Source organism: Gymnoscopelus microlampas (genome assembly GCF_963454915.1).
Source record: "Gymnoscopelus microlampas genome assembly, chromosome: 1".
Classification (NCBI taxonomy): domain Eukaryota; kingdom Metazoa; phylum Chordata; class Actinopteri; order Myctophiformes; family Myctophidae; genus Gymnoscopelus; species Gymnoscopelus microlampas.
The window spans coordinates 35,739,354-35,763,974 of record NC_139962.1 but is presented as its reverse complement, the minus strand read 5'-3'; the positions used below and the strand labels follow the sequence as shown (position 1 = coordinate 35,763,974).

The following is a 24,621-nucleotide window of genomic DNA, read 5'->3' as shown; positions in this document are numbered from 1 at the left end:
TCAACTTTCTTCCTTTAAGATGTCCTAGTTTATCTCCCAAAGCTCCCCCGCCACTCTCACTGTTAAGTTCCTACATTTCATTGGGCAGGTTTGTCTACATAACAGGCTTCTCTCTCTTTCAGTCTCTCTCTCTCTTTCTCTGTGCAAGTGATCAAATGATTCGGTGTGTGTGTGTGTGTGTGTGTGTGTGTGTGTGTGTGTGTGTGTGTGTGTGTGTGTGTGTGTGTGTGTGTGTGTGTGTGTGTGTGTGTGTGTGTGTGTGCACGCGTGCGCGCGTACGTGAGAGTGTGTGTATTTCAAAGGCTCAGAGATGGCTGGCCTCGGCTCTCTCATACAGTGCCCGCAGCTTCTCAAAGCGCGGGCCCCAGTCCCCGAGTGTCTCCTCTCTCCTGCCCTCCCCTCCGCCTCCTCCCCCTTCGCTGCCACTTCCCCCCTCCAGCCCCGCCGAGCTGAAGGAGCTGAGGGAGCCGGCGGGCGAGCCCCCTCCCTCTGTGGAGAAGACCTGCAGAGAGTCAAAGGGCCCCGTGTCGGGATGCTGGTCGGCGTCGCGGATGATCTCGCATAGGTAGCGGGCCAGGTCCTGACTGGAGAAGGACAGGGAACGGCGGGCCAGCTGCGCCGGCCGCGACTGACCCTGGGCCGGGAGCCGGGCAGGGGGCACGTCCCTGCGAAGGCTGGTGGCGGCGGAGGAGGAGGCAGTGGTGGAAGAGGAGATGGAAGGAGGTAGGGAGGTGGTGGAGCTGGTCGTTCGGCTGAGGGGATCCTGCGGCTGGGCTTGGTGCTGGGCGGGGTGGGCTTGGTGGAGGAGGTGGTGGTGGTGGTGGTGGTGATGGTGGGGAGGAAGAGGAGGAGGGGGAGCATGATGAAGGGCCCGGGAACGGCAGTACTGGACCGACTGGGCCGGACTGGGCTGGAGAGACTTCTGCAGCTCTGCCATATCGTAGGCGTTCTGCACGCACACGCACACGCACACACACACACACACACACACACACACACACACACACACACACACACACTCGTACACGTACACGTACACGTACACACACACACACACACACACACACACACACACACACACACACACACACACACACACACACACACACACACACACACACAATTAACTGATAGCACAATCCCTATATAGCACAATCTCTAGAAGGAGGGACACAATCTCTAAAAGGAGACATACAATTTCTAGGATGGGGGTTGCAAGGCACAAAGGAAGCAAGAGAAAGGGAGAGAGAAAGGTAAAGTGATAGAGTAATAGTGGGAGCAGATCAGCTTTCACCATTAAACTTGGTTGCAACGTTCCTCCCGTTTAATTTTCCACCCCGTCTCCTTTTACTGTCTAAGTGAACTAGTCCAAATCAGTGTGTGTGTGTGTGTGTGTGTGTGTGTGTGTGTGTGTGTGTGTGTGTGTGTGTGTGTGTGTGTGTGTGTGTGTGTGTGTGTGTGTGTGCGTGTGCGTGTGCGTGTGCGTCGGTGTGTTGGTGTGTGTCGGTGTGTGTCGGTGGTGTAGTGCATGCATGTTATGCAATTTGGAGTGCTATTTTCTTTTGGGAGAAATCGTTCTCAATGGCACAGCAGGATTTGAGAGCATCATTTTTTGTTGTCTTTAACTCCCTCATATAACCAAGCCAATCGCTTCAACAGCACAAATCTAATTCTGCTGAGACTGAAGCTCTAACCACAGCCACATCAGCAGAGACAAACTTAATGATAAAAACTAGAAAAGCGAAAGGCAGTCATGGCCAATTGGAATTTAATCTGAAGAAATCTGACTGATACATCTTGATCACCCCAGAGATAATGTGTACCGATTTGTGTTTTGAAGAAAACCAAATTTTCTAGTCCGACATTCTAGTCTGGCACAAATGGCCGGGGCATGGGGAAAAAAACATTTTTTTATAGTACGACCTACAGTTTAAAGGACAACTTTGTTTTTCAAAACCAAGATTTATGTTTAAGCTTGTAATTAAAGTAAATAAAAGATGAGTGTTCATTTTTTTTCATTTACTTCTCTAGCAATTTTCGCGATCTTTTTTTTACAGTGGGCGGGGGCATTCGGGCAGTTGGCTAAATATGTATTTTTTTACACAATGACCTGGCGATTTCTTTATTATTATTTACAGTAGCTCTTCTAGCCCCTAATAACTCACATCTGGCCATCAAAGACCACGGGACCTTTTTTATTGTGTAAAAAAAAAAGACATATTTAGCCTATATAGACATATTTAGGCACCTGCCCGAATGCCCCCGACCACTGTAAAAAAGATCATGAAAATTGCTAAAACTATAGAAAGCAGTAAATGAAAATGTTTTACTTTAATTACAAGCTAAAACATAAACCTTGGTTGTAAAAAAACAAAGTTGTCCTTCAAGAGTTAAAGGCCAAAACGTGAAGTGGGCTGTTATAGCGTCACCATGAGGCCAATTAGAAAAATCGGATGCAGGTTCTTTCTTGGCCTTGGAATGTGTGTGCAAAGTTTCACGACAATCGGAAGCTGATATGTCGCATTTTGTGCTATGTCTGATATGTGGCATTTTGTACAAAGTCTACAGCCTTTGGTCGTCCACACTGGCGGAGACAATAAAGAAAACAAAACATTATGGAAAAGTGGAAAATTACATAAATGAGCTCTTAGGCTGCCCTGGAAAAAAAAAACATATTACATGCTGATTGAAAAAGACGATCAGGAAGCACTTGAGAATCTCATGCTACTGCATATATTACTGGTATATTACAGCATGACTTGGGAGGGATAATGACTGTGTGTGTGTGTGTGTGTGTGTGTGTGTGTGTGTGTGTGTGTGTGTGTGTGTGTGTGTGTGTGTGTGTGTGTGTGTGTGTGTGTGTGTGTGTGTGTGTGTGTGTGTGTGTGTGTGTGTGAGAGAGAGTGTGTACAGACACACAAACACAGTTTGACACAAAATGGCATGCGAATTGGATAAGAACACTTAGTAAAAGTCCTGTATGAATTGAATGTTTGACTTCTTTTTTATACAGGCTATTGTTTTCAGATTTTGGGCATGTGCATGTGAGTACCTTTGTGTGTGTGTCTCTGTGTCTCTGTGTGTGTGTGTGTGTGTGTGTGTGTGTGTGTGTGTGTGTGTGTGTGTGTGTGTGTGTGTGTGTGTGTGTGTGTGTGTGTGTGTACCTGGTCCTCCTCTCCTCCTCCCTCCTCGTCGTAGTTGAGAACATTCTCTCTGATGTCCTCCCAGCCGTCATGGTGGGCAGACACATGGTACACACCCTCCTTCAGACCCTTGTAGCTTCGCCAGCGAGTGTACAGGAAAATACCCAACAGCAGTACTACTTAGACATAGAGAGAGAGGGAGACACGCGCGCGCGCACGCACACACACACACACACACACACACACACACACACACACACACACACACACACACACACACACACACACACACACACACACACACACACACACACACACACACACACACAAAATTATTAGAGAGAGAGAGAGAGACGGCCATATACACCTAAGTTAGAGAGAGAGACATAGTTAGAGAGACAGACAGACAGACAGACAGACAGACAGACAGACAGACAGACAGACAGACAGACAGACAGACAGACAGCTGGCAGAGATAGACAGACAGAGAGAGAGAGAGATAGAGATATTGGGTGATGGAGAAGGGGAGTGCGAGACAGAATGACAGAGAGAAGGACAGAGAGGACAGAGAGAAGGAGACGCATGGACAGAGAGGGAATTACTGATAATTACAGCTGCATTTATATTCCATCCTATACCGGTGCCACTCGCCCAGAATAACGTAGACAGCAAATCTACAGTGAACTTGTAGATTGGCTCCTTTTCAGCGACTGACACCGCCGTACAATGAAGTATAAATCAGGCTATAGTATCGTATAATGATGCATCAGCAAAATTGCAAACTAAAGTACCTGCTGACCAATCACCATCTAATTAACCTTATGGACTTGGACAAAACTTGGCCAGCTGCTGGCTTCCGACGTAGGTTAAAGTTGAGGCTGAGGTCAGTGTTTGTCGCATTCCCATGCTGTAGAACCAACAAGCATCTCTGCAGGTGTCCTGGGCCTCACAACACGGCATTATCCTAACTCTCTCAGTCTACACCTGAACACGTATTGGCAAGTACACAGCAATTAGCATGCCTTTAGTTTGCACACGTTTGCGGTGCATTTTTAATGAAGCCAGACGTTTCAGGATTTCTAAATGGCACAGTCATGCTAGCTAGCTAACTGGGAAATGTGCATAATGAGGAGGTTGACAGCCCCATCTTTAATCATGAAGAAGAAGCTACACTGCCATCACTAAATGGGGGATTTGAGCTGCTTGAATAGAATTAAGCCACTAATTACTTAATTTATATCAATATGTGATAGTTCGCAAGAGGCAAGGCAATTGATATCTATTGCAAGTGGAGGAGAAAGACGAGTGGCGGAAATAGGAGATACTGTTAACGGAACAGGAGAGGGAATTCTAGGCAATTAATGTACAGTAGAGTTACCCCCCAGCAAACTCTAGAGACACACGCGTGCACACACACGCACTGTACACACGCATGCACGAGCGCACACGCGCGCGCGCTCGCACGCACGCACGCACGCACGCACGCACGCACGCACGCACACACACACACACACACACACACACACACACACACACACACACACACACACACACACACACACACACACACACACACACACACACACACACACACACACACACACACTTCTACATTGTGAGCCAATCTGCAGCTACTGTACTGTAGTTTGCACTCTCACTTTACTGTGACCTTTTGTGTAGCGTCTAACAAATCCCCTGTGCTTTGCCCTTCCCATCACACTACAGTATATGCACTCAGTGCCAGCACCTCATGCATTAGTTAGCATCTATAGGGGTTCAGTCTCTTTTTGGGTTTGTTTCTCTCCCAGCTATCCTGCTATTAACTTTCCAATATCTGCTTTACATCTTACTCCCTTCGTTTTCCTTCATTTTGCCCTTTTCCCCTCTCCAATCAACGCTTTTCAAGTCAAACCATTTAAAAGAAATATTTTGCTTGTTAGATTTTTGGCAGAACTGGAAAGAGTTCTTAACCACTCAAACCCTATATACTTTGCTGTAGGTCAAATGGAGAAAGTAGACGATCTACAAAGCATTATGAGTTTGTAGATCTGCTTTCCAATGTTCGCCTATAAGACCATGTCCAGAATAGGGTTCATGTAGAGATTTAATTGGAATTATTGGCACTGGACTGAACAGGTTTATGTCATATCTCTCATTTGTCATTTTTTGTTTTCTAAAATCAATTCCAATCATTTATTCAATGTCAGGTATTTTCTGTGGCTTTTCCACAGGCTTTAAAGGAGTAGTTCACCCAAAAAAATCGTATTTTCTATCAATTACACACCCCATGAAGCCCAGAGACTTTTTAGCTTTTGTCACATTCCTGAGACAATAATTTGATGACCGGGTCATCGGTCAATAGGAGACTCATAGGAGACTCTTTCAGTCTCTTTGACTCAAAGGTCAATCTCCTCTGCCAGTCATCAAATTATTGGCTTAGGAATACGAAAAAAACAAAAACATCTCCATGAGTTCAAGGCTTTATGGGGTGTGTAATTGATAGAAAATAAGTAATTTCTGGGTGAACTACTCATTTAATCTATTCTCAGTTTGACAACAGTAACACTTAAAGTTAAACAGTACTTAAACTGTAAAAGTTATCTTTTGTTAACAAGTTCAAGGCTATTTGTGTGCTTGTGGTTGTGCATTTTTAGGTGATTCGCAACAATACCTCAATCATTCCTCAATTCAATTCAGCAAGTAGGTGTTCGAAGACAAACAATAAATACTTACTCTGAGTCTGCAATGCATTCATAATGGCAGAAAACAACCCTTTTCAATGCCCTCTCTTTCAACCGTTTCTCTCTTTTTTCTCCACCATTACATTTCCCTTTCATTCTGCAAGTCTCTGATATGTGGGAAGCAAACCGCAGCAGCCCATCCATCAATTTTAACAACCATAGCAACAGACGACATTGAATCTCCCTGCGTATTGATGACCCCCCATTTAAGCAGATCATCCTGCAAGAACTCTGTAAGCTGTAGTTCAATCAGCCATAAACCAGCTGCAGAGTATGAAAAGAGAAATCAATATTCATTTACTGTCAATTTGTCCTTCTCCACAGAATTCACGTCTCTCATCACATTTATTAGGTGGAACAGTTTAAAGGGAGATTTGCTATTTTGATTTTCAAGAGAGAGGACAACTGGGTTTTAAATGTATTGAACAAAACTACAAAGATGGACTACGCTTTCTGAGCCAGCGGGAGAAATAAGTAGAAAGCCTGGCAGGCATGGCGAGGGTTTCTGTGTCTGGGGATCAGTCCTATTCATACAGCAGTGGCAAGTGGGATTGATTGATTGAATACTTTATTAGTCAAGAGATGTAAACAGCACGGAGGTACAGTAACATTTTCAGGCTAAAAGGATAAAAGAAAAGTCCTGGGGACTTGTCTCCATTGTGGGAAAGTCTGCGGTTCTGAGCACCATGAATAGAACCACTGTAGACAAGGATAATAAGGATAAGGATAAGAATAGATCACAAATCTTCTCATCTGTGGGTTCCTGGCACAAATTATTTTCAGATGGGGGTCCGCGGCCAAATATATCAGTTTGGGAGTCCTTAACATGAAAAAGTTCGAGAACAACTGTTATAGACACTATCATAGTTGAAACAAAGTAGCCTTCTTTGGCATTTTTTTGAAAAAATGTGAAAATGTGTGCAAATCTTTCTGAAAGCGAACATTTTTAACTCAAATCTTTGCTTCTGGGGATTCTACAAAATGTCTAAACAGTTTTCTGAAAAACGTATGTTGCTATAATATCAGTGGATCTCAAACCTTTTCATGTCAAGGGCCCCAAAATTATATACTTGGCCGCGGACCTCCATCTGAAAATATTTTGTTCCAGGGACCCCCCCCCCAGAAGCAAAGATTTGAGCAAAAAATCTTCGCTTCAAAAAATATATACATATATTCAAAGATTTGCACACATTTTCTTTTTCCATAATAGCAGATCTACAAGCTCACAGCACGGCACTCGGTGCTGCGCAATGAGCTTGTATATCTGCTATTTTTGAATAGCCAAAGAAATCTAAAGTGACACAGATGCGTTCCCGGATTGAATGGGTTAAAGCCTGGTGATCGGTTCATAAGTTGAACTGCTCAGTGGAGACCCCAAGGTCACCCGGTCAGTCCTAATGATGGTACTGGTACTGGGCCTCAATATCGGTATGCTTGGTTGGACAAGCTCAGTGTGGTTAAAAATCGTACAAACATCCTAGTATCATGTAGATCTGCTCTCCAATGTTTAGACCAAAATTATACCATGAAAGGATTTTCACTATTTTAAAATGTTTTAAAACAATAATGAAAAAGGAACGGTTTTGGACATACACGGTTTCCAATGGCGACAAAATGCTCCTTACACACCTTTATTTGTGATAGCACACATGACAGACAATGTTTAGATCCAGCCTCCAGGGATGGATATTTATCAGGTTACCATGATTTACTATCAAGGAGAACATAGAATCTATAAGTGGACGTGCTTAAGCCTGTTTTCACAGGTAAATTCATAGATACAGTTCCACATCTTTAATGTACATAATTGTACAAATCAAATGAGGACTGGGTAGACTCAAACATGCTGAATTTAGAAATTAAACTAACCAGCCCATAAACCAAACCCTACACTCCAAACCAAATGAATTACATTTAATCAAGCTAAGTGCATAAACTTAACTAAAATGAAAAAAAAACTGCAACCAAAAAAAACAGTTGTTTTGTTGTGCCTAAAGCTTTATAAATAGGATATATACTTTCACGAGAGCTTGCCCATTTACTTGAAAGGGAGAATTTTCAGGACAAAAGAAAAACATTTTCTTTTTTTAAGCCCAAAAGAAAATGTCAGGACAAGAAACAGTGAGGAATCTTTCCTGCATTATATGGAAATAAAACTTTCCAATTTTCCAACTCACTGACTTATGGCATCTATAGGTAGTTGTTAAAATTAGATTATATATAATATGATAGCTGTCGTTCTACTGGGTGTGCACTGGAGCGCACAGTATATGTGTTATAACGTACATGTGCTAAGTATGTGTACACTCACTCTCTGGTAGGATGTGTGTTGTTGTGTGTATTGAACTACCAAAAAGAGGCGGCTGGTTCTGTGGAGCTACAGTATGTGGAGAGGGGAGCGAAGAGGCTAGAGGTCAGGGCTAGAATCTATACTGTTCAAAGAGCCTCTCCAGAGGGCACACATGGTGAGAAATAGTGGAAATTGGATCTGTTTGTCTCTCTTTACACGTGTGTGTGTGTGTGTGTGTGTGTGTGTGTGTGTGTGTGTGTGTGTGTGTGTGTGTGTGTGTGTGTGAGAGGAGAGAGGAGAGAGAGAAAGTGAGGGAAAGCTGTGTGTTTATTTGTTTACACTGCCTCTGAGGACTTGAGGTCTGCTTGACCATCGCTTCGCATAGAATTTTTGTTGTTTTCCCTTGCTCCTTGACTCGTCTTAATGCCTTTCCTACTTTTCCCCAGTTCACTTTCACACCTCTGTTTACTACCTCATTCTTCTCGTGACAGCCTCGGCTCAGGGTTGACCTTATCTTGTCCTTCATTGTTGGGTTTTGTTTTTTCCCTTTGTTCCAGGAAGTTGATGGGTGGTACTGAGACTTTGTCAAAGATGCAACACAGATCTGCAGCACACACACACACACACACACACACACACACACACACACACACACACACACACACACACACACACACACACACACACACACACACACACACACACACACACACACACACACACACACACACACACACACACACACACACACCTCACCAGTCACACAGACATTGCATACTGACAGGAAACACTCTATTGATAACACACTATTGTATTGCTTATTTAATTTACTTAAGCACGAAAGGAGCACACTACGCTACTCAAGGAACAACCAAGTGGCAGAAAAGGGAGGTACCTAATTTAAATGAAATACATTTTCCCAGCATGCTGAAGCCCCCGCAAAGCCCTCGCTTGTGTCTGGCGGGGACACACAACATGTAATTTGAGCAAGACTGTAAATCAGCACATTTTCGGCAGATTGATTTGGTATAGAGGGGAAAAAGGGGGCCTAATATAAACCTTTGGGGGACTCCGGTCAACGAAGTATATACAGTAGACTAGAGTTCAAGTGGTTAATAAAACATTTAGCATTATTTACGTGGACTATTATGTTCATCCATCTCCATCTTTTGCTCACTTTCTGAGCCAGGTTGTGCTAGAATGGAGATTATGCTCTTTGTCTCATAGGTTTTCTATACGGCTGAGTTCAAAGCTTAAAAGCTGCTTGGTGTGCATGTAGAATTGGAGTTTTCCCAAGTAGGATTAACGAACGTTTCTCCTTTGGGATTTGTTCATAAGTCTTGGTAGTATTGCAATGAAAACGGTTAGAGCAGTTGTCTTGGAGGCACATCCCTGGGCTCGAGGGGGTCACTGTTTGTGCAATTGCCTTCCTTGCTTTAGTGGTTTTAGTGCATAAATACAGTAAGTAACAGCATGAAGACTAAGGTTGAGATTAATAAACTTCTGGGTAGGCAGTTAGCAGGAAGGCTCTAATTTGTATTGCACCTCAGGGATCAATACTGTCCTGTTATGGCTACTGTTGCTAGCTTTGTTCAGCCACCATCTGAGGAACTTTTTAATAGTTGTACAAGTACAAAAGAGCAACCTTTGAAGCTCATTGAGCATTATGACATTGATGTTAGTGAAAACCGGTTAAATTAGAGGAAATTAGAGGTTCAGTCTGAGGGCTGCTTTAATGGAAAATGGTGTTTTGCTGGCTACATTGCAGAGTCCAAGTGACAGTGTTGGTGAGTCTGTGGTTTCTCCTACAGTACCTTTAACAGCAAAACAAGCTATTACTGTTGCAAATGAGAGGGATAAATTGAGCATAGAAAATTAACGGGTAAGGCAGTCTTTGAAAGTGGAAAAATGAAAGTTGCAACAGTACCAGTTAGACCTAATTAAGGCAGTTAAGCCAACAGGCAATGCTGACACTGATTGAGAGTTCAGACAAAGCAGATGAAGCCTGTACCCCATAGGCTATCAAGTGCATTGTTTGTATTCGTACTGAGTTGGTGAACAAAGTTTTTACATGTTTGATGTGGTGGGTAACTTGTGTCTAATTGCAGGAGACTGATTATACATACATGACATAGGGGGAAAGCTATTAGAAACCGTGCCTGCACCGCGCCACTACGCCAAAGTAGTTACTGTAAATAGTGACAACTTTTTTGCAGCCCTGCCCCCTCTCTCTCACACATCGGTCGCCTGAAGCACCTGTTTTATTGGCTCACTTGACTGTTGAAAAGCATAATGAGTTGGCTAACTGATAAAAAGGCTATCCCTCCTTATTTGTGGACACGCCTTCAAAAACAAATCTGATTGAAAATGGCAGTGACGTGGGTGATGCAAGTCGTCAAAGATTCTATCGAGTTTCTGACTAGTTAATCTCGTTGTTCGAGTTGTCATCCAAGACTAGTAGTCTACATGCTTGAAAACCACGTTGCTGTACCCTCTTCCTCTAGTTGGGCTTCTCCATGTTTGCCACCACAATATACAGTAAATGCCGTAACAAGCCCTGATTCCTATCCATTGCCTCATGTTGAGGACAGTATTGACCAAATTGGTGCAGCAACGTATGTGGTAAATTTGATCTATTAAAGAGTTACTGGCAGGTCCCATTAACCCCAAGAGCTCATTATCTGCTTTTGAAACACCATCAGGCCTGTTCTACTATACAGTAATGGGTTTTGGCTCACATATAATGCACCAGCTACATTTCAATGACTCATGAATATGGTCGTTAATGGACTTGATGGTGTATATTTAGACGATGTGGTGACAATAGTAATACCTGGATTATCACACACCAAGTCAGTGTTTATCAAATGGGGGTATGTGTACCCCTCTAGGCTGACATGGAGGTACTACTGGGGGTATGTGAGAGAGTTTATTTTAACTGTTATATTTAATGGCAAAATATGAAATATTAAATTACTGATCTGTAAAATGTAATAAATAAATAAATAAAATAAAAAACCTGACTAGGACAACTGTTTGAATAGAAAATAATACTTATTTGCCATTATGGTGTTTTACTTTCAATATCAAAACTGGACTTACTGAAATGATATGGCCACAGTTTAAAATAAATCAGTTCAGGAGGCACTAATTGCAACTCTCACGTTATTTCTTATTTGTAATGTTCTTCAAAAGGTGGGTTATTAATATATTCATTCATAGCATCATGCTATTGTTTAAATGTAGTCGGGTAAAGGGGATACTTTGCTTTAGAAATCAGGGAAAGGGAGTACTGAAGAAAGTTTGAGAACCAATGATCTAAGTCATATTCATGCTTTGTTTGAACAATCAGCAGAAGGAAATTTGACTGTAGACTTAGCGAAATGTGAGTTTGCAGGGTCATGAGCAGCCTGCTTATGCCAAAGTTTATTGATACCTTTTCTGTTCCCACCACTAAAAGAAGAACTAATTGTTCTTCATCATTTAGATTTGTGGGGTTTCCTTTGTTAATATCTTGTTATTGCTTGCTTGTCCAAGGGCCTTTCCATAATTTAGATGCTGAAATATTATTGTTTATTCTGGGTGTTTTTCAAATATTCAAATGTTTTTATTTAACACTGCACTTTTTGCACATGTCTTGCTTTTGTTCTGTTGATTGATTCAAATTTTCTTCAGTTTTATGCAAAACACTCAGTAACTGTTTTGATAAGTGCTCTAAAAATAAAGTTTATTATTATATAATGAGGTTTTGGGGTTTTGTCGACTGCTGTTTTTGCCGAAATTCCTCAACTGTGGTGGCTCCTCAGACTCACTTGCTGAAGGCAAAGTCTAAATAGCTAGGCAGATAACGGGAATAATCGTTCACTTCCGGATAAAAGCGCCAAAATTGGTACACATACTCCTTGGGTAGTACTGTTTTGATAAAACCCGTTAGCCACCTGAAAATTCAAGATGGCGTCCATTTTTCAAGATGGCCGCCATTGAATATACAGTAATATTACATTTCCCAACAAAATCCCATAGATACAAGCGCCAAAATTGGCAAACATACTCCTTGGGTATTGCTCTTTTGATAAAAACCAAAGATTTTAAGATGGTGACCATTTTTCAAGATGGCCACCATTGAATATACAGTAATTCGCAGTAATTTCACAACAAAATGTCATAGATATGCACCAAAATTGGCACACACACTCTTTAGGTATTGCTCTTTTGATGAAACCTGTTACCCATGTAAAAATTCAAGATGGCAGCCATTTTTCAAGATGGCCACCATTGTACAGTAGGCTATATACAGTCAAATCACATTTAGAAGTAAAATAGCTTAGAAGCAAGCACCAAAATTGGCTCATATACCATTCTTTTAATAACATATTAGCAGCCACCTAAAAATTCAAGATGGTGGCCCTTTTTCAAGATGGCTGCCATTTAATATACAGTATTGCTACATTTTGCAATAAAATCACATAGATTAGCGATTACCGACATAGTTCTAGGGGTCATGGAGACATGCAAACTGCCCCACCATGATAAGGTGATGATCCCGTTGAGGCAGGTTTGTTTTTTTTGTCTTTTCTTTATTTAATTTTTTATAGACAGTAGGCCTATACTTATTCTCTTGACCAAATTGTCTGTTTGTTCGCTTATGGTCTTGCTGCCTGGATGAGGAAGACACTTCTAAACCTCGCATCTGCAGCTGCACTGTGCCGTGCAGGTCAGAACAAATCCAAATCTGTAGCATTTGCATCGACCGCAGCACTCCGACTTGCATCCACACTTGGTCAGCTGCTTGCAACTCTCTGCAATGGGTGGGAGCTCTGTCCAAAATATCTGCCACAGATCTCCATTCTTCTTCCAGCCCCAGTTGGCAGGATCCTCTGTTTCTGGTTGACTTATTGTTGACTGACTCCAGATACAGCCCGCCTGGTAGGCAGCACGCTTTACATGCTCCTTCAGCGCTGATCGGGTTGGAGGAATGGCTTCATATGGTCTCTGCTTCCGAGCAAACATGTCCAACCTTGCATCATCAACACCTTCAGCTGCGCTTGATCTGTCATACATCATGAGCGAACTCTCTCTCCTCCGTCCTGATACTCCTGGACCTGTCTGCAGCGTTCGACACAGTGAACCATCAGATCCTCCTCTCCACCCTTAAGGGGATGGGTGTCTCAGGCTCTGCACTCTCCCTGTTTGCATCCTACCTGACGGGTCGCTCCTACCAGGTGATGCTGAGAGGGTCTGTATCAGAACCACACAGACTCACTACTGGGGTTCCCCAAGGCTCGGTTCTGGGTCCTCTTCTTTTCTCTCTCTACACTACATCTCTTGGTGCTGTCATCCACTCCCATGGCTTTTCCTACCACTGCTATGCCGATGACACCCAGCTGATCCTCTCAGTCCCCCCCTCTGACACACAAGTGGAGGCAAGCATTGCTGCTTGTCTGGCTGACATCTCGGAGTGGATGTCGACGCACCACCTGAAGCTCAACCTGGACAAGACAGAGCTGATGTTCCTCCCGGGGAAGGGCTGTCAGCACCGAGACATGGCCATCACCATTGATAATGCTGTGGTGACGTCAACTCGGACTGCGAAGAATCTGGGTGTGACGCTGGACGATCAACTGTCGTTCTCGGCAAACATTGCGTCAGTGACACGGTCCTGCAGATTCCTCCTCTACACCATCAGGAGGATTCGCCCCTTCCTCACGGAGAAGGCAGCCCAGGTGCTCATCCAGGCTCTTGTCATCTCCTGCCTGGACTACTGCAACTCCCTCCTGGCTGGTGGTCCGGCATCTGCCATCAGACCTCTGGAGCTTGTTCAGAAATCTGCAGCTCGTCTGGTGTTCAACCGCCCCAAGTTCTCCCACACAACTATCCTTCTCCGTTCTCTACACTGGCTCCCCGTAGCAGCTCGGATCCAGTTTAAAACCCTGGTGCTAGCCTATAGGGCAGTGAAAGGAACCGCTCCTTCTTACCTCCGGGCTATGGTCGATGCCTACACCCCTGCCCGACCACTTTGGTCTGCCACCTCGGGGCGACTGATTGCCTCGTCACTCAAGGGTCCTTCTGGTCGATCGACACGGTCACAACTTTTTTCTGTTCTGGCCCCACAGTGGTGGAATGAATTTCCCACTGATGTCAGGACAGCAGAGTCACTGCCCATCTTTCGCCGCAGGCTGAAAATCCACCTCTTCAGGAAACACTACCCTTCCTCTTTGTCTTGTACAGGAAAATGCTACACATAATAGACTTATAACATAGCATGATCCCCTAATTTAGCAGAAGATTAGGATTCCGGGGCTGATATATGGTACAAGGAAGCCAGTGAGTCAGTCCATGGGTCCAGATTCAGATTCTACATAGTGAAAAATGTATGATTTGACACCAAGATTACTCAAATAGGACATATTTTGGTGATTTTATTGAGAAATGCATTATTAGTGTATATTCAATGACGGCCACCTTGCAAAATGGCTGCCATCTTGAATTTTTAGGTGGCTGCTAAAATGTTATTAAAAGAATGGTATATGAGCCAATTTTGGTGCTTGCTTCTAAGCTATTTTACTTCTAAATGTGATTTGACTGTATATAGCCTACTGTACAATGGTGGCCATCTTGAATTTTTACATGGGTAACAGGTTTCATCAAAAGAGCAATATCCAAAGAGTGTGTGTGCCAATTTTGGTGCATATCTATGACATTTTATTGTGAAATTACTGCGAATTACTGTATATTCAATGGTGGCCATCTTGAAAAATAGCCACCATCTTAAAATCTTTGGTTTTTATCAAAAGAGCAATACCCAAGGAGTATGTTTGCCAATTTTGGCGCTTGTATCTATGTGATTTTGTTGGGAAATGTAATATTACTCTATATTCAATGGCGGCCATCTTGATAAATGGCCGCCATCTTGAATTTTCAGGTGGCTAACGGGTTTTATCAAAACAGTACTACCCAAGGAGTATGTGTACCAATTTTGACGCTTTTATCCGGAAGTGAACGATTCGCCTGTTTTTCGCCTGTTATCTGCCTAGCTAAAATTAATTTGGTCTGCCTCATGTCAGTAAGCTTTTGGTAACATTAAAGCTTTGTTTTTCTGTTCCAGTTCTTCTGTTAGCACCCCGACTGGTTCAGCCTTTCGAGCTTCATGTGGATGCAAGCCAAGAAGTTCCACTCCTACCAGCTGAATTATTCTGTCGAGTGCTGGCATTAATCTTGGCTTTGCGGCACTTCCACTCTGGAATGCCAATCGTAGTATTTACTAACCATAACCCACTCACCTTTTTGAACTCTTAAGAACAGAGATCAGAGGCTCACATGGTGGGCACTGTTTATGCAGCCTTATGACTTAGACATCCATCATATTAAGGGAAAAGTTTTTATGGCGGATGCCTTGTCCCGTGCACCTTTGTACTGTAACTCTTCACAACTTAAAGGGGTAAAGACTTCTGGGGTCATTTCAATGTCTATACTTGAGCCTTTGTGTGCACCCCAGACAGTTTTTAAGCTGCTTGATTCAATATTTAGATATTTGATATTCATTTGATCAGACACCCCCCTCCTATATAAGTCCATTCAACTTCAAAAGTGATGTTAACCATGTTAGACTCATTGAAAACACACATCACTGGTTCTGGTGACTGATATTGTCTTTCTAATGTGTGAGGGGACCATTTTATCATATCAAAATATTGAATCAAGTAACTTAAAAACTGTCTGAGTTGCACACTAAAGCCCAAGCAGATGTTAAAATGGCCGCAGTAGTCATTAGTTTGTTTTACTAACATATATTCTACACTGTCCTCTGAAACCTCTGTTTCCCTTCTTCTTAAATTGTTCCTAGATGCCAAGGCTGGAGATGCCGAGTCTGGAGAGGGAAGTTGCATAAAGATGTGTTTGATTGTAATGTTTAATTTACTTAAATAAAACATTCAGCATTATTTACAGACTGTGTGTGGTCTCCCTTTTTTGTCATATACTGTACTTTCACCTCTTTTTCTGTCTGGCCTCCGCTATCCACTCTACTCTAGACTTCTCTGCTAATGTTAGCAGTATTGATTCCATCACTCTGGACAACCACCACTTGGTTCAGGCCATGACCCTGACAAGACCAGTATCTCCCAAACCGTAAGACATAGGCTCCAGGCTATCCAGCATATACTGTAACTATAGAACACCGCTCACAGTACACACAGACTATATACAGTACACATGTACATGGACAAATCTAAGAAAAAGTTAGTTTAACTCAGAGAGTTCACCTATAGTTCCATTTTAAAGGATCATATTGCTGGTAAATTGTAAACAACTGCAAAGTCAAAAAGACACTAACAGGAACAATGCCTGTGCCTATGTACAGTAATAATTTCTGATGTTGTGAATAGACAATAACATGTATTTGTGTGGGAATGTTTAAATTAAAACCAGGGATTTTGCTGTGTAGGTACATTTTAATGGACTATATAAAAAAAAGAACCACACTGACTTCCATTTAAGCCATCAAGTGTGCAATACTGCAATTATATAATGTTTACCAAAGAAAAAGGTTGATGTTTTTTCTATTAACATTCAACATAATCCACAGACTGGGTGACGACCACGAAGAGCGTGGTGACATCTGGAGAGACAGAGGACGGCCGGAGAGACAGTGACCCGGGGTGGAGTGGGTTGGCAGCCCAAACCATTTCTTCAGAGAGGAAGAACCCAAAAGCTACAGACTGCAGTAAAACCTGCAAGGAGGGTTTAAAAATCCATCAAGGTAGAATGAGACGTTTTTGCCTAGCAGCAATGATGACGACGCAACGCACAGAAGAATGCCCACTTCTGGTCAGACGAAGGAGGAGTCAACCCACAGTGCCTAGAGCCTCTTAGTGGTGCCAAAACTTGCTGTTAACATCTCACCTGCCACCCTAAACCCTAAGCCCCTCATTAGCACTGTCTCTTACTCCCCTCAAGAGACAGTAGGGGCTGTAGCATGCCACTTGGACACAGACCGAGGTCTGATCAGCCTCGGTCGGGTCGCCTGGAGGAGGGTGTCTGTTGCGAGACCCGAAACACCCAGTGACTCACTCCAGGAAACAACACTGATGATGTGTCCAAGTTTGTGCATCAGTAGATGTATTTATTTACTAAACATATCATACACTGAATGGAGAAAACTAGCGAGTTTGTATAGTACTAGTTTCTTGCCCATCAAAGACTCCAATAGCCTCGCAAAGCAATTAACAGGCATCAATCTTTCAGTTTCCCCAAAAGCCACACTAAGTCACAGCCATCCAGGTTATGAAACATACGCTAGTGTGGTTACCCACATAAACCCTAGCGCCCCTATTCTTGGCATGTCATCATAGGAACATTCAGCAAAAATAGGAAAAAATTATCTTCTAGTTTCACTATTTCACATACTACCAAGTAGGTAACACTTTACTTGAGAGGGCAAATAATGAATAATGAATTTATGAACTCATCATGAATTCATGAACTCATCATTAATTCCTGTTCCTCACCATTAACTAATGGTGAACTTAACCAAGTGTAATATATCATTAGTTAAGGAAACATTCCACAGTTCCACTTCTATGCTCAGGATGAGTGCTCATAGGTGGGTAGGAGTAATGAGGAGGGACGGTCTCTGAATGACCACCCAAGACCGACCCTCCTCGCTACTTCTACCCGCCCATGAGCACTCATCCCGGGCATAGAAGTGGAGTTGTGGAATCCTTAGTTAGCGTCCTTAGTTAATAATATATTACACTTGGTTAAGTGATAATGACTTCACCATTAGTTAATGGTGAGCACCAGGAATTAATGATGAGTTCAAGGTAAATTCATGATGAATTAATGTATGTGTTCATCATTAATTCATCATTGATTAAGCATTAATTACATGCATGAATTTGCCCCCTCAAGTAAAGTGTTACCCTGACATAAGCAACTGTATACTGCCTGCAGTAGGAAAACTGTAAGGATAAAAACCAACAGTCACATTATATGATTAATCAGAAAAATTGGAAAAATAACTTACTGTATCTTAAACAAAATCATTAATTGATTTGACACTGCTCTATCGTGACCCATCATTAATGGAGATGAAATTAATCCTATCTAAGATGACGCCAATTAACCTGAGCTCATCCGGTCTGTGAGCATTAATCACACATTAGTATTCCTCAAATGAGACTAGAAATCTGATGCGGCTGCCTGGCGTGTGAAAGATAATGGGCACCGCCACCCACCAAACTGGATAGAGGAGGTGGAGAATCTTTGAATCAAGCACATTAATGAAAAAGCATGAACACAAAGACAACGTAAATAAATGTGAAAGAGAGAAATGGTTGTGTGACAAGTGTTTATTGAAACCAATAAAGCCAGTGACCGACAGGCTCTTTTGATTTCATGGTAAATAATAATGAAAGTAGATAGGGAAGCAATGACAATGATTAAGAGTTACAGTGATTAAAGGGAGCGAGGCTAATGATAATCTATTCTACACAGGGGAATAACACTCCATTACAGAATGAATGTGTTTTCTTTTTATGGCCTTGAAGGGACCAATCTCTTCAAAGGTATCTTTATAATTATCCTAAAATCACAAGAACTGACTTTGTTTTGAGGCTCTTTATAAAATGAGCAACACAAGCTATCAGTTACTGACCAGAACATGTATCTCAACTGCCAGAAAGTCACCCTGAGTACTGACTGTTATCTTTTTCAATACATTCTCTCTGGATCTGTACTCGAATGTGCAAAATATCAAGATAACATTCACAGTAAAAGTCCTGAATGTTAATAAATGCTCTAAGTATGGGTGCATATTTACACTCTCACCAAGTAAAACTCACAGTCAGGATTTTGATGTGTTCTGAATAACAATACCTGCTCATGTCAAGTTGTTAAGTCAGTTGTCTCAAGGCTCATTCATACAAATCCTAATCAATAGTAGATCATAGCTTTCATCCAGCTGAATGAATTTAATCAGGAAGTCAAATTGTTCTAGCCTTTCTCTCCTGTCTCTCATTACAGGAGATAAGGAGTGATTTGTTTTAAATGGCAGTCAGCCACAGGAGTGACATCATTTGTTTTTCCATCATATTTTTGGGGCGGTGTAGCCACCCCCTATAAGTGAGTTTTGGACACTGACCAATCCTGCACCGTGATTGGCCAATAGTCTACAACGCATTGTATACCCCTAACCCTTCCATTGTTAATGCAAATCGATACTTTTGCAAAGTCAGCCAATCACATTACAGCTAGTGTCATCACCACTAACTGTAATGTGATTGGCTGACTTTGCAAATTCAGGACTGTGATTGGCTAGCGAAACACATGACACATGTGCAGCCCTATGAATAGCAGTATGGACTTAAAGAAAAGTCATTCATCCTTTTTTTTAAGTGAGTCATGTTGTGATGACCACACACCGCCCACTTCACACTGGGTGTGATTTTTTAAAGGAACATAATACACTATGTATGTAAAATGTATCTAAAATGTCTTTGGGAAAATGTATTTCCGGTGGCCAAGATATACTGTACCGTAACTGTGCACAACTCAAAGTATTGTAGCATGTATTGTACAGTTGACACAGAAATGGCCAACTATGGCTGTTAATTGTTTGTTTTCTGTGCTTTTCCATAATTAAAATCCAGCAAATGAGATCAAGGAAAAGACAGAAGGTAGGTGGTTGGAGCGCACAGTACACATGTTGTTTAACTGAACACTCACTCTGGTATAAAGTGTCTAACTCTTTAATCTGAGGAGTAAAGAGTACCTGAAGATACCTGTCAGCCTAATTAGTCCTGCCTGGAGAGGACTCCTCAGGAATAGACTCATCACATCAAGTACACATTGAGGAGGGTTGTGACCATTCAAAGGATTATCTTTACCACCACTGCACCTGGCAGGGACAAGACACGTTTTGGTCCATGTGCGGATCGGACCAAAACCGGCCATTTGCTCTGGTGTGCCCATCCTCTGACCCTACAATGACTTATGTACTTCCATTACAAGAGTAATTTCGCCTTAAGTTCACGTTGAGCTGGAGCTCGATTTCAAGAGAAGCTCACCCTTCAAAGGTATGACAAAAGTGACCCATTTAGACCAACATCTGAGATGTTTTCCCTCCCAAATGAACTGCCTTCCCACCGATACACAGAGAAAAACTTTTCAGGAGTGTACGCCATCAGCAGCACTACTGCAGTATGGGTAGTTAAGGGCCTATGAACTCCTCTCACGAGACAGAATTTAGAAAGACCTTAATTAAACTTCCATTGGGTCAGCTAACTATTTGAAGTAATGAAGCATCATGGTAGTTCAGGCGGGCACGGAAGTTGAGCTGGTCTCACGTACAGTGCAAAAATAAAATCAAGAAATTATCTATCGTTGCCTGTTATGATGGAATAATTGCAGCAGTTTGTGAAGAGTTTCTCCAGCTGAGAACACTGGATAGAGTGATGCTCTGTGTAAGAGCATGAAATCCTCTTTGACCTATGCCAGTATCTCTGATCTGATACACTCTTAATGTATGTGCTAGCCGAACTGGCAAGAATGCCCAAGGTCACCCTCGGCAAAGAGAGACATCAAGTCAACATAATTCTACACAATTCTTGGTCAATTTGTGTTTTCTTTCACACATTTGTCCAATGACATACAGTACCCCCACAATCAATATCATTTAAACCTTATATATTTCGTTGACCGGGGTCCCCCAGGGGTTTAAACTTAGTCCTGTACTTTTCCCCTCTACATCAAAAAGACTTTGCCGAATATAGCCAATCTACAAGTTGTGTCACGTTGTGAGCTTGTAGGTCTGCTATTTTTGCTGAAAGTTCACAGATTTTCACAGTTCCACCTATTATGACATGTCCAAAATAGGGACACCAGGGTTCAAGTGGTTAATGGTTCAATCTACCCATCCCTGCAGTCTATTTAAGCAGACCAACAGTCTCTCTTAGATGCTCAACATCTCTTTATGCTACTACAAATGGCTCGCCAGTGAACAAACTCCATCCACCTCCCAGCCACTTCCTGTAGTAGCATTTATGTCTTCATTTTGTCAGCATGGCATTCGATGCAGGTTAACTCTTTGACTGCCAATGACAAGATTTCTCGTCATATTTTGCTAAGGTGCAGCCTGCCAATGACGAGAATGACAAGATTTTGTGTTTTCAGTGGTTTCCCACTAGATGGTGCTGTTTGCTAACCTGGGAGTCACCATTTGACTCCCAGGGAAGAAAATCAGCAGCAAATCATGTGATCGCAATAAAACAGCCCGTTCCTTGTTATTCGATTTGGAAAAATTGCTTTTTTTCTATTTCTGTTGCTTTTTGGCAAAAACAACCTACATTCAACTGCCCACAACTATGGAATGGATGATTGCGGCAACACGTCCCCCCCCCCCCCCCCCCCCGATTCTACTCGGACACGTCTTTTAAAGCGATCGGGGAATCGATCATACCACAGATAAATATTCTATGATTTTTCAAAGGTTACTGAAAACACTCGAAAATTGCTGGCAGTGGCTGAGCACATTATGTTTTATTTCTGGCAGTCAAAGAGTTAATACTCTATGCATATTATCATGTTCCTAATATCTAAGTTCTGCTCTATATGAGATCTATCATGTCTATCATCATATCCATGTAATAACTGTGTATCTAGCTTCTGCTTTGGGCGTGGGGGTTTGAGCAGAGAGTCTGGATCATCATGAGAGCAGAGCATTATTGCAAAAAAAATGGTTTCCATCTTGACAACAGTTTCTGACTCAAATGACATTTCTGGCCTTTCCCAAAGCAAACTTATTGTTGCCTCTAAGGCACACCATGAGTGCAGCTTGTAACATGTATCATGTACTGTACAATTCCCACATACTGTACAGCATGATGCACAAAGAAAATTAATGCCCACAAAATAAAATCAAGAAATGATCTATCCTTGCCTGTTATGATGGAATAATTGCAGCAGTTTGTGAAGTGACGTCATTGTTTCACCAGCTGAGAAAATTGGATGCAGAGATGCTGTGTAAGAGCATGACATTCTGTTTGACCTACTGTATGTCAGTATCTCTGGTCTGATACACTCATTTAATGCCTGTGCTCGCCGAACTGGCAAGAATGCCCAAGGCCACCCTCTGCAAAGAGAGACATCAAGTAAACATAATTCCACACAATTTCTGATCAATTTGTATTCCCTTTCACACATTTTTCTCAAGTCTGTGGGTCTTTCATGGAGTGGAGGGAGAGGGGACACAAAGAACTGCGAAAGTTTTAGAAGGTAATAAAGGCATAATGATCAGAGTCATTTAGCCTCAAACAGTAGTCACAGGTTAATGTTATAGTACTATGTGAGTGCACAGAGTGCTTCTTCCAAGCATACACAGTGTGCTTGGAAGAAAAGGCAGTATGGGGGGTGGAGAGACAGAATGGACTGCATCAGCTGCAAGTGGAAGTGATGAGAAAAAGGAGTAGGGGGAGAAATGAAGTGGAAATGAAGAGCGACTCATCATGACTCATCACTAACTCAAAATAAATGTATAATTTCATATACGTGTAATTTTAGTACCAGCAGGCTGGGAATCTAACGCCTCAATTCCACTGGGTAGGCAAGTGTTGCAGAATGTGTCTGTTCTGTGTCCGTTCTAGACGATTGTGATTCCACCAGAAGCGTTTCCGAGGTGGTAATAGAGGCGCTTGGGTGCGGACAGCGCAAAAAATATGCTCTTCTCTATTTCTTTCCGCTTTCTTCTCATGGAACGCAGCAAATAAATAGTGAACAATTGTCATATTGACATCATATTAGCATTATGTAGCCTACATACAGTAACTGAGTACTTTTCGCTATCATTTCAATACCTGTATTAACAAAAAATGCCATAGACCAGTCCAGACAGGCAGTTGTCCAGAACCGCCGATCCAACCGATATGCCCATATATGGGATGACATCAAAGATCTCCATATTCCATTGACAGACGGATACAGATATCACCATATATGGCCATAAAAGTAACAGACGGGTACAATTGGGAATCTGACAACGGGTACCGAGTCTTGCATAACTGGGTAGGGCATGCATTTCCAACTTGCATAGTTTCCGACAGATTATGCAAAATTAGTAATTGTATCAGAGATTGTACAAGAGCGTATGTCACTGTAACCAAATGTGACGCAAAGATCCATTTGGTTACATCTTCTTATATTAAAATCACCACAGTGGTCGTCAAAAACGTAACATGCCCATATGGAGACTATAATGGCATGCAGACAATTATATAAAGCTTGCTGATGATGTCACACTCTGAAATCGCTTTGTGATATCACAAGCTTACGGACCTTGTGATGATGAGTGAAGTCGGTCGGATCTGTAGATCCGGTTTACCAGAACTGCCAATCTGACCGATATGCCCATATATGGCTGAAAATGGACTTTGAGGAGACAGAGCTTTTATTCAGTAAAGGTTCGGATTCGATCAAAATTCGGACTCGGTCCGAATAAATAAAAGACAATTTTTCGCTCCGCGAAACTGATGTGGAAGCTTGTATTGACTTTATAAGGTTTAAAAAAAAAACGTATTATTCGCATGAAAAAAACGCCCCCGGTGTGTAAGGACCTTAAGACTTCATTCCATTGGAAGTGATAGCAATATCACTACCTTGAATTTACTACCACAGGGGGTCATCCATTGTCATTGTCACTGTGTCACCAATGTCAGACTTCCATTCATTGTCAGGGTTTGTCTCTTGATCAAATCATTACGACTTCTCTTGGCGTTCTCATTTGTAACACATTACGGCTAACACACACTGCACATTGTTTAATGTTTCTTGGTCTGTGTAGACTATATATCTAGTATATCTGTATTTGTAAACCTGAAATTGAAACTATGGTTGTTGAGGTAACATTAAGATTAAGTTATATTTATGCAATGATTTACTTAATGTAAAATGTTTTCATGTTATGTAACGTAATGTATTTCTGTGTGGACCCCAGGAAGAGTAGCTGCTGCTAAGGTAGTAGCTAATGGGGATCCAAATAAACAAACAATAAAAAAATCTATCATTGTGAAACACTCAAAAGGACAAAGAAACTGTAAACGTGGATGGCGTTTACGAAGGATTCTCCCTTTAATTTTCACAAATGGAAAAAAAATCTCAAAAGCATGGCATGTCTTTCTTTAGAACATGGCTCTCCATGTTCTTGCTAGTCAAACACTTGGACTCACTCCAAACTGAATGAGCTCAAGGAAGAAAAAAGGCATTAAAAATAAGGTTGTCCTTGTTGCTACTTAAGTTTCAGAGCGCGAGACGCTCGAGTGATCGAGCGAGGAATGCTCCTCCGATTGAAATTATTACTAAAGCCCCTGGAGCATTGATCTCAATTTCTGTGGGTTTGGGTAAACAGCACCTTGTACGCCTACAAATCAAGTAATTAACACTTAAAACACAACCCGGT

The 24,621-nt window shown here is 42.1% G+C and overlaps 1 protein-coding gene across 1 annotated transcript in view; it reads right to left on the bottom strand.

The window, feature by feature from the left end:
• Positions 1-304: 304 nt before the first annotated feature.
• LOC311043529 (neural-cadherin) overlaps positions 305-24,621 on the bottom strand; it is a gene marked incomplete at both ends in the record, with an annotated part of 322,985 nt that continues 298,668 nt past the window's right edge. Inside the window, 2 exons of the mRNA XM_084054821.1 lie at positions 305-949; positions 3,165-3,319. Of these exons, the coding sequence (XP_083910947.1) occupies positions 305-949; positions 3,165-3,319 (800 nt within the window). The remainder of the gene's footprint in view (positions 950-3,164; positions 3,320-24,621) is intronic.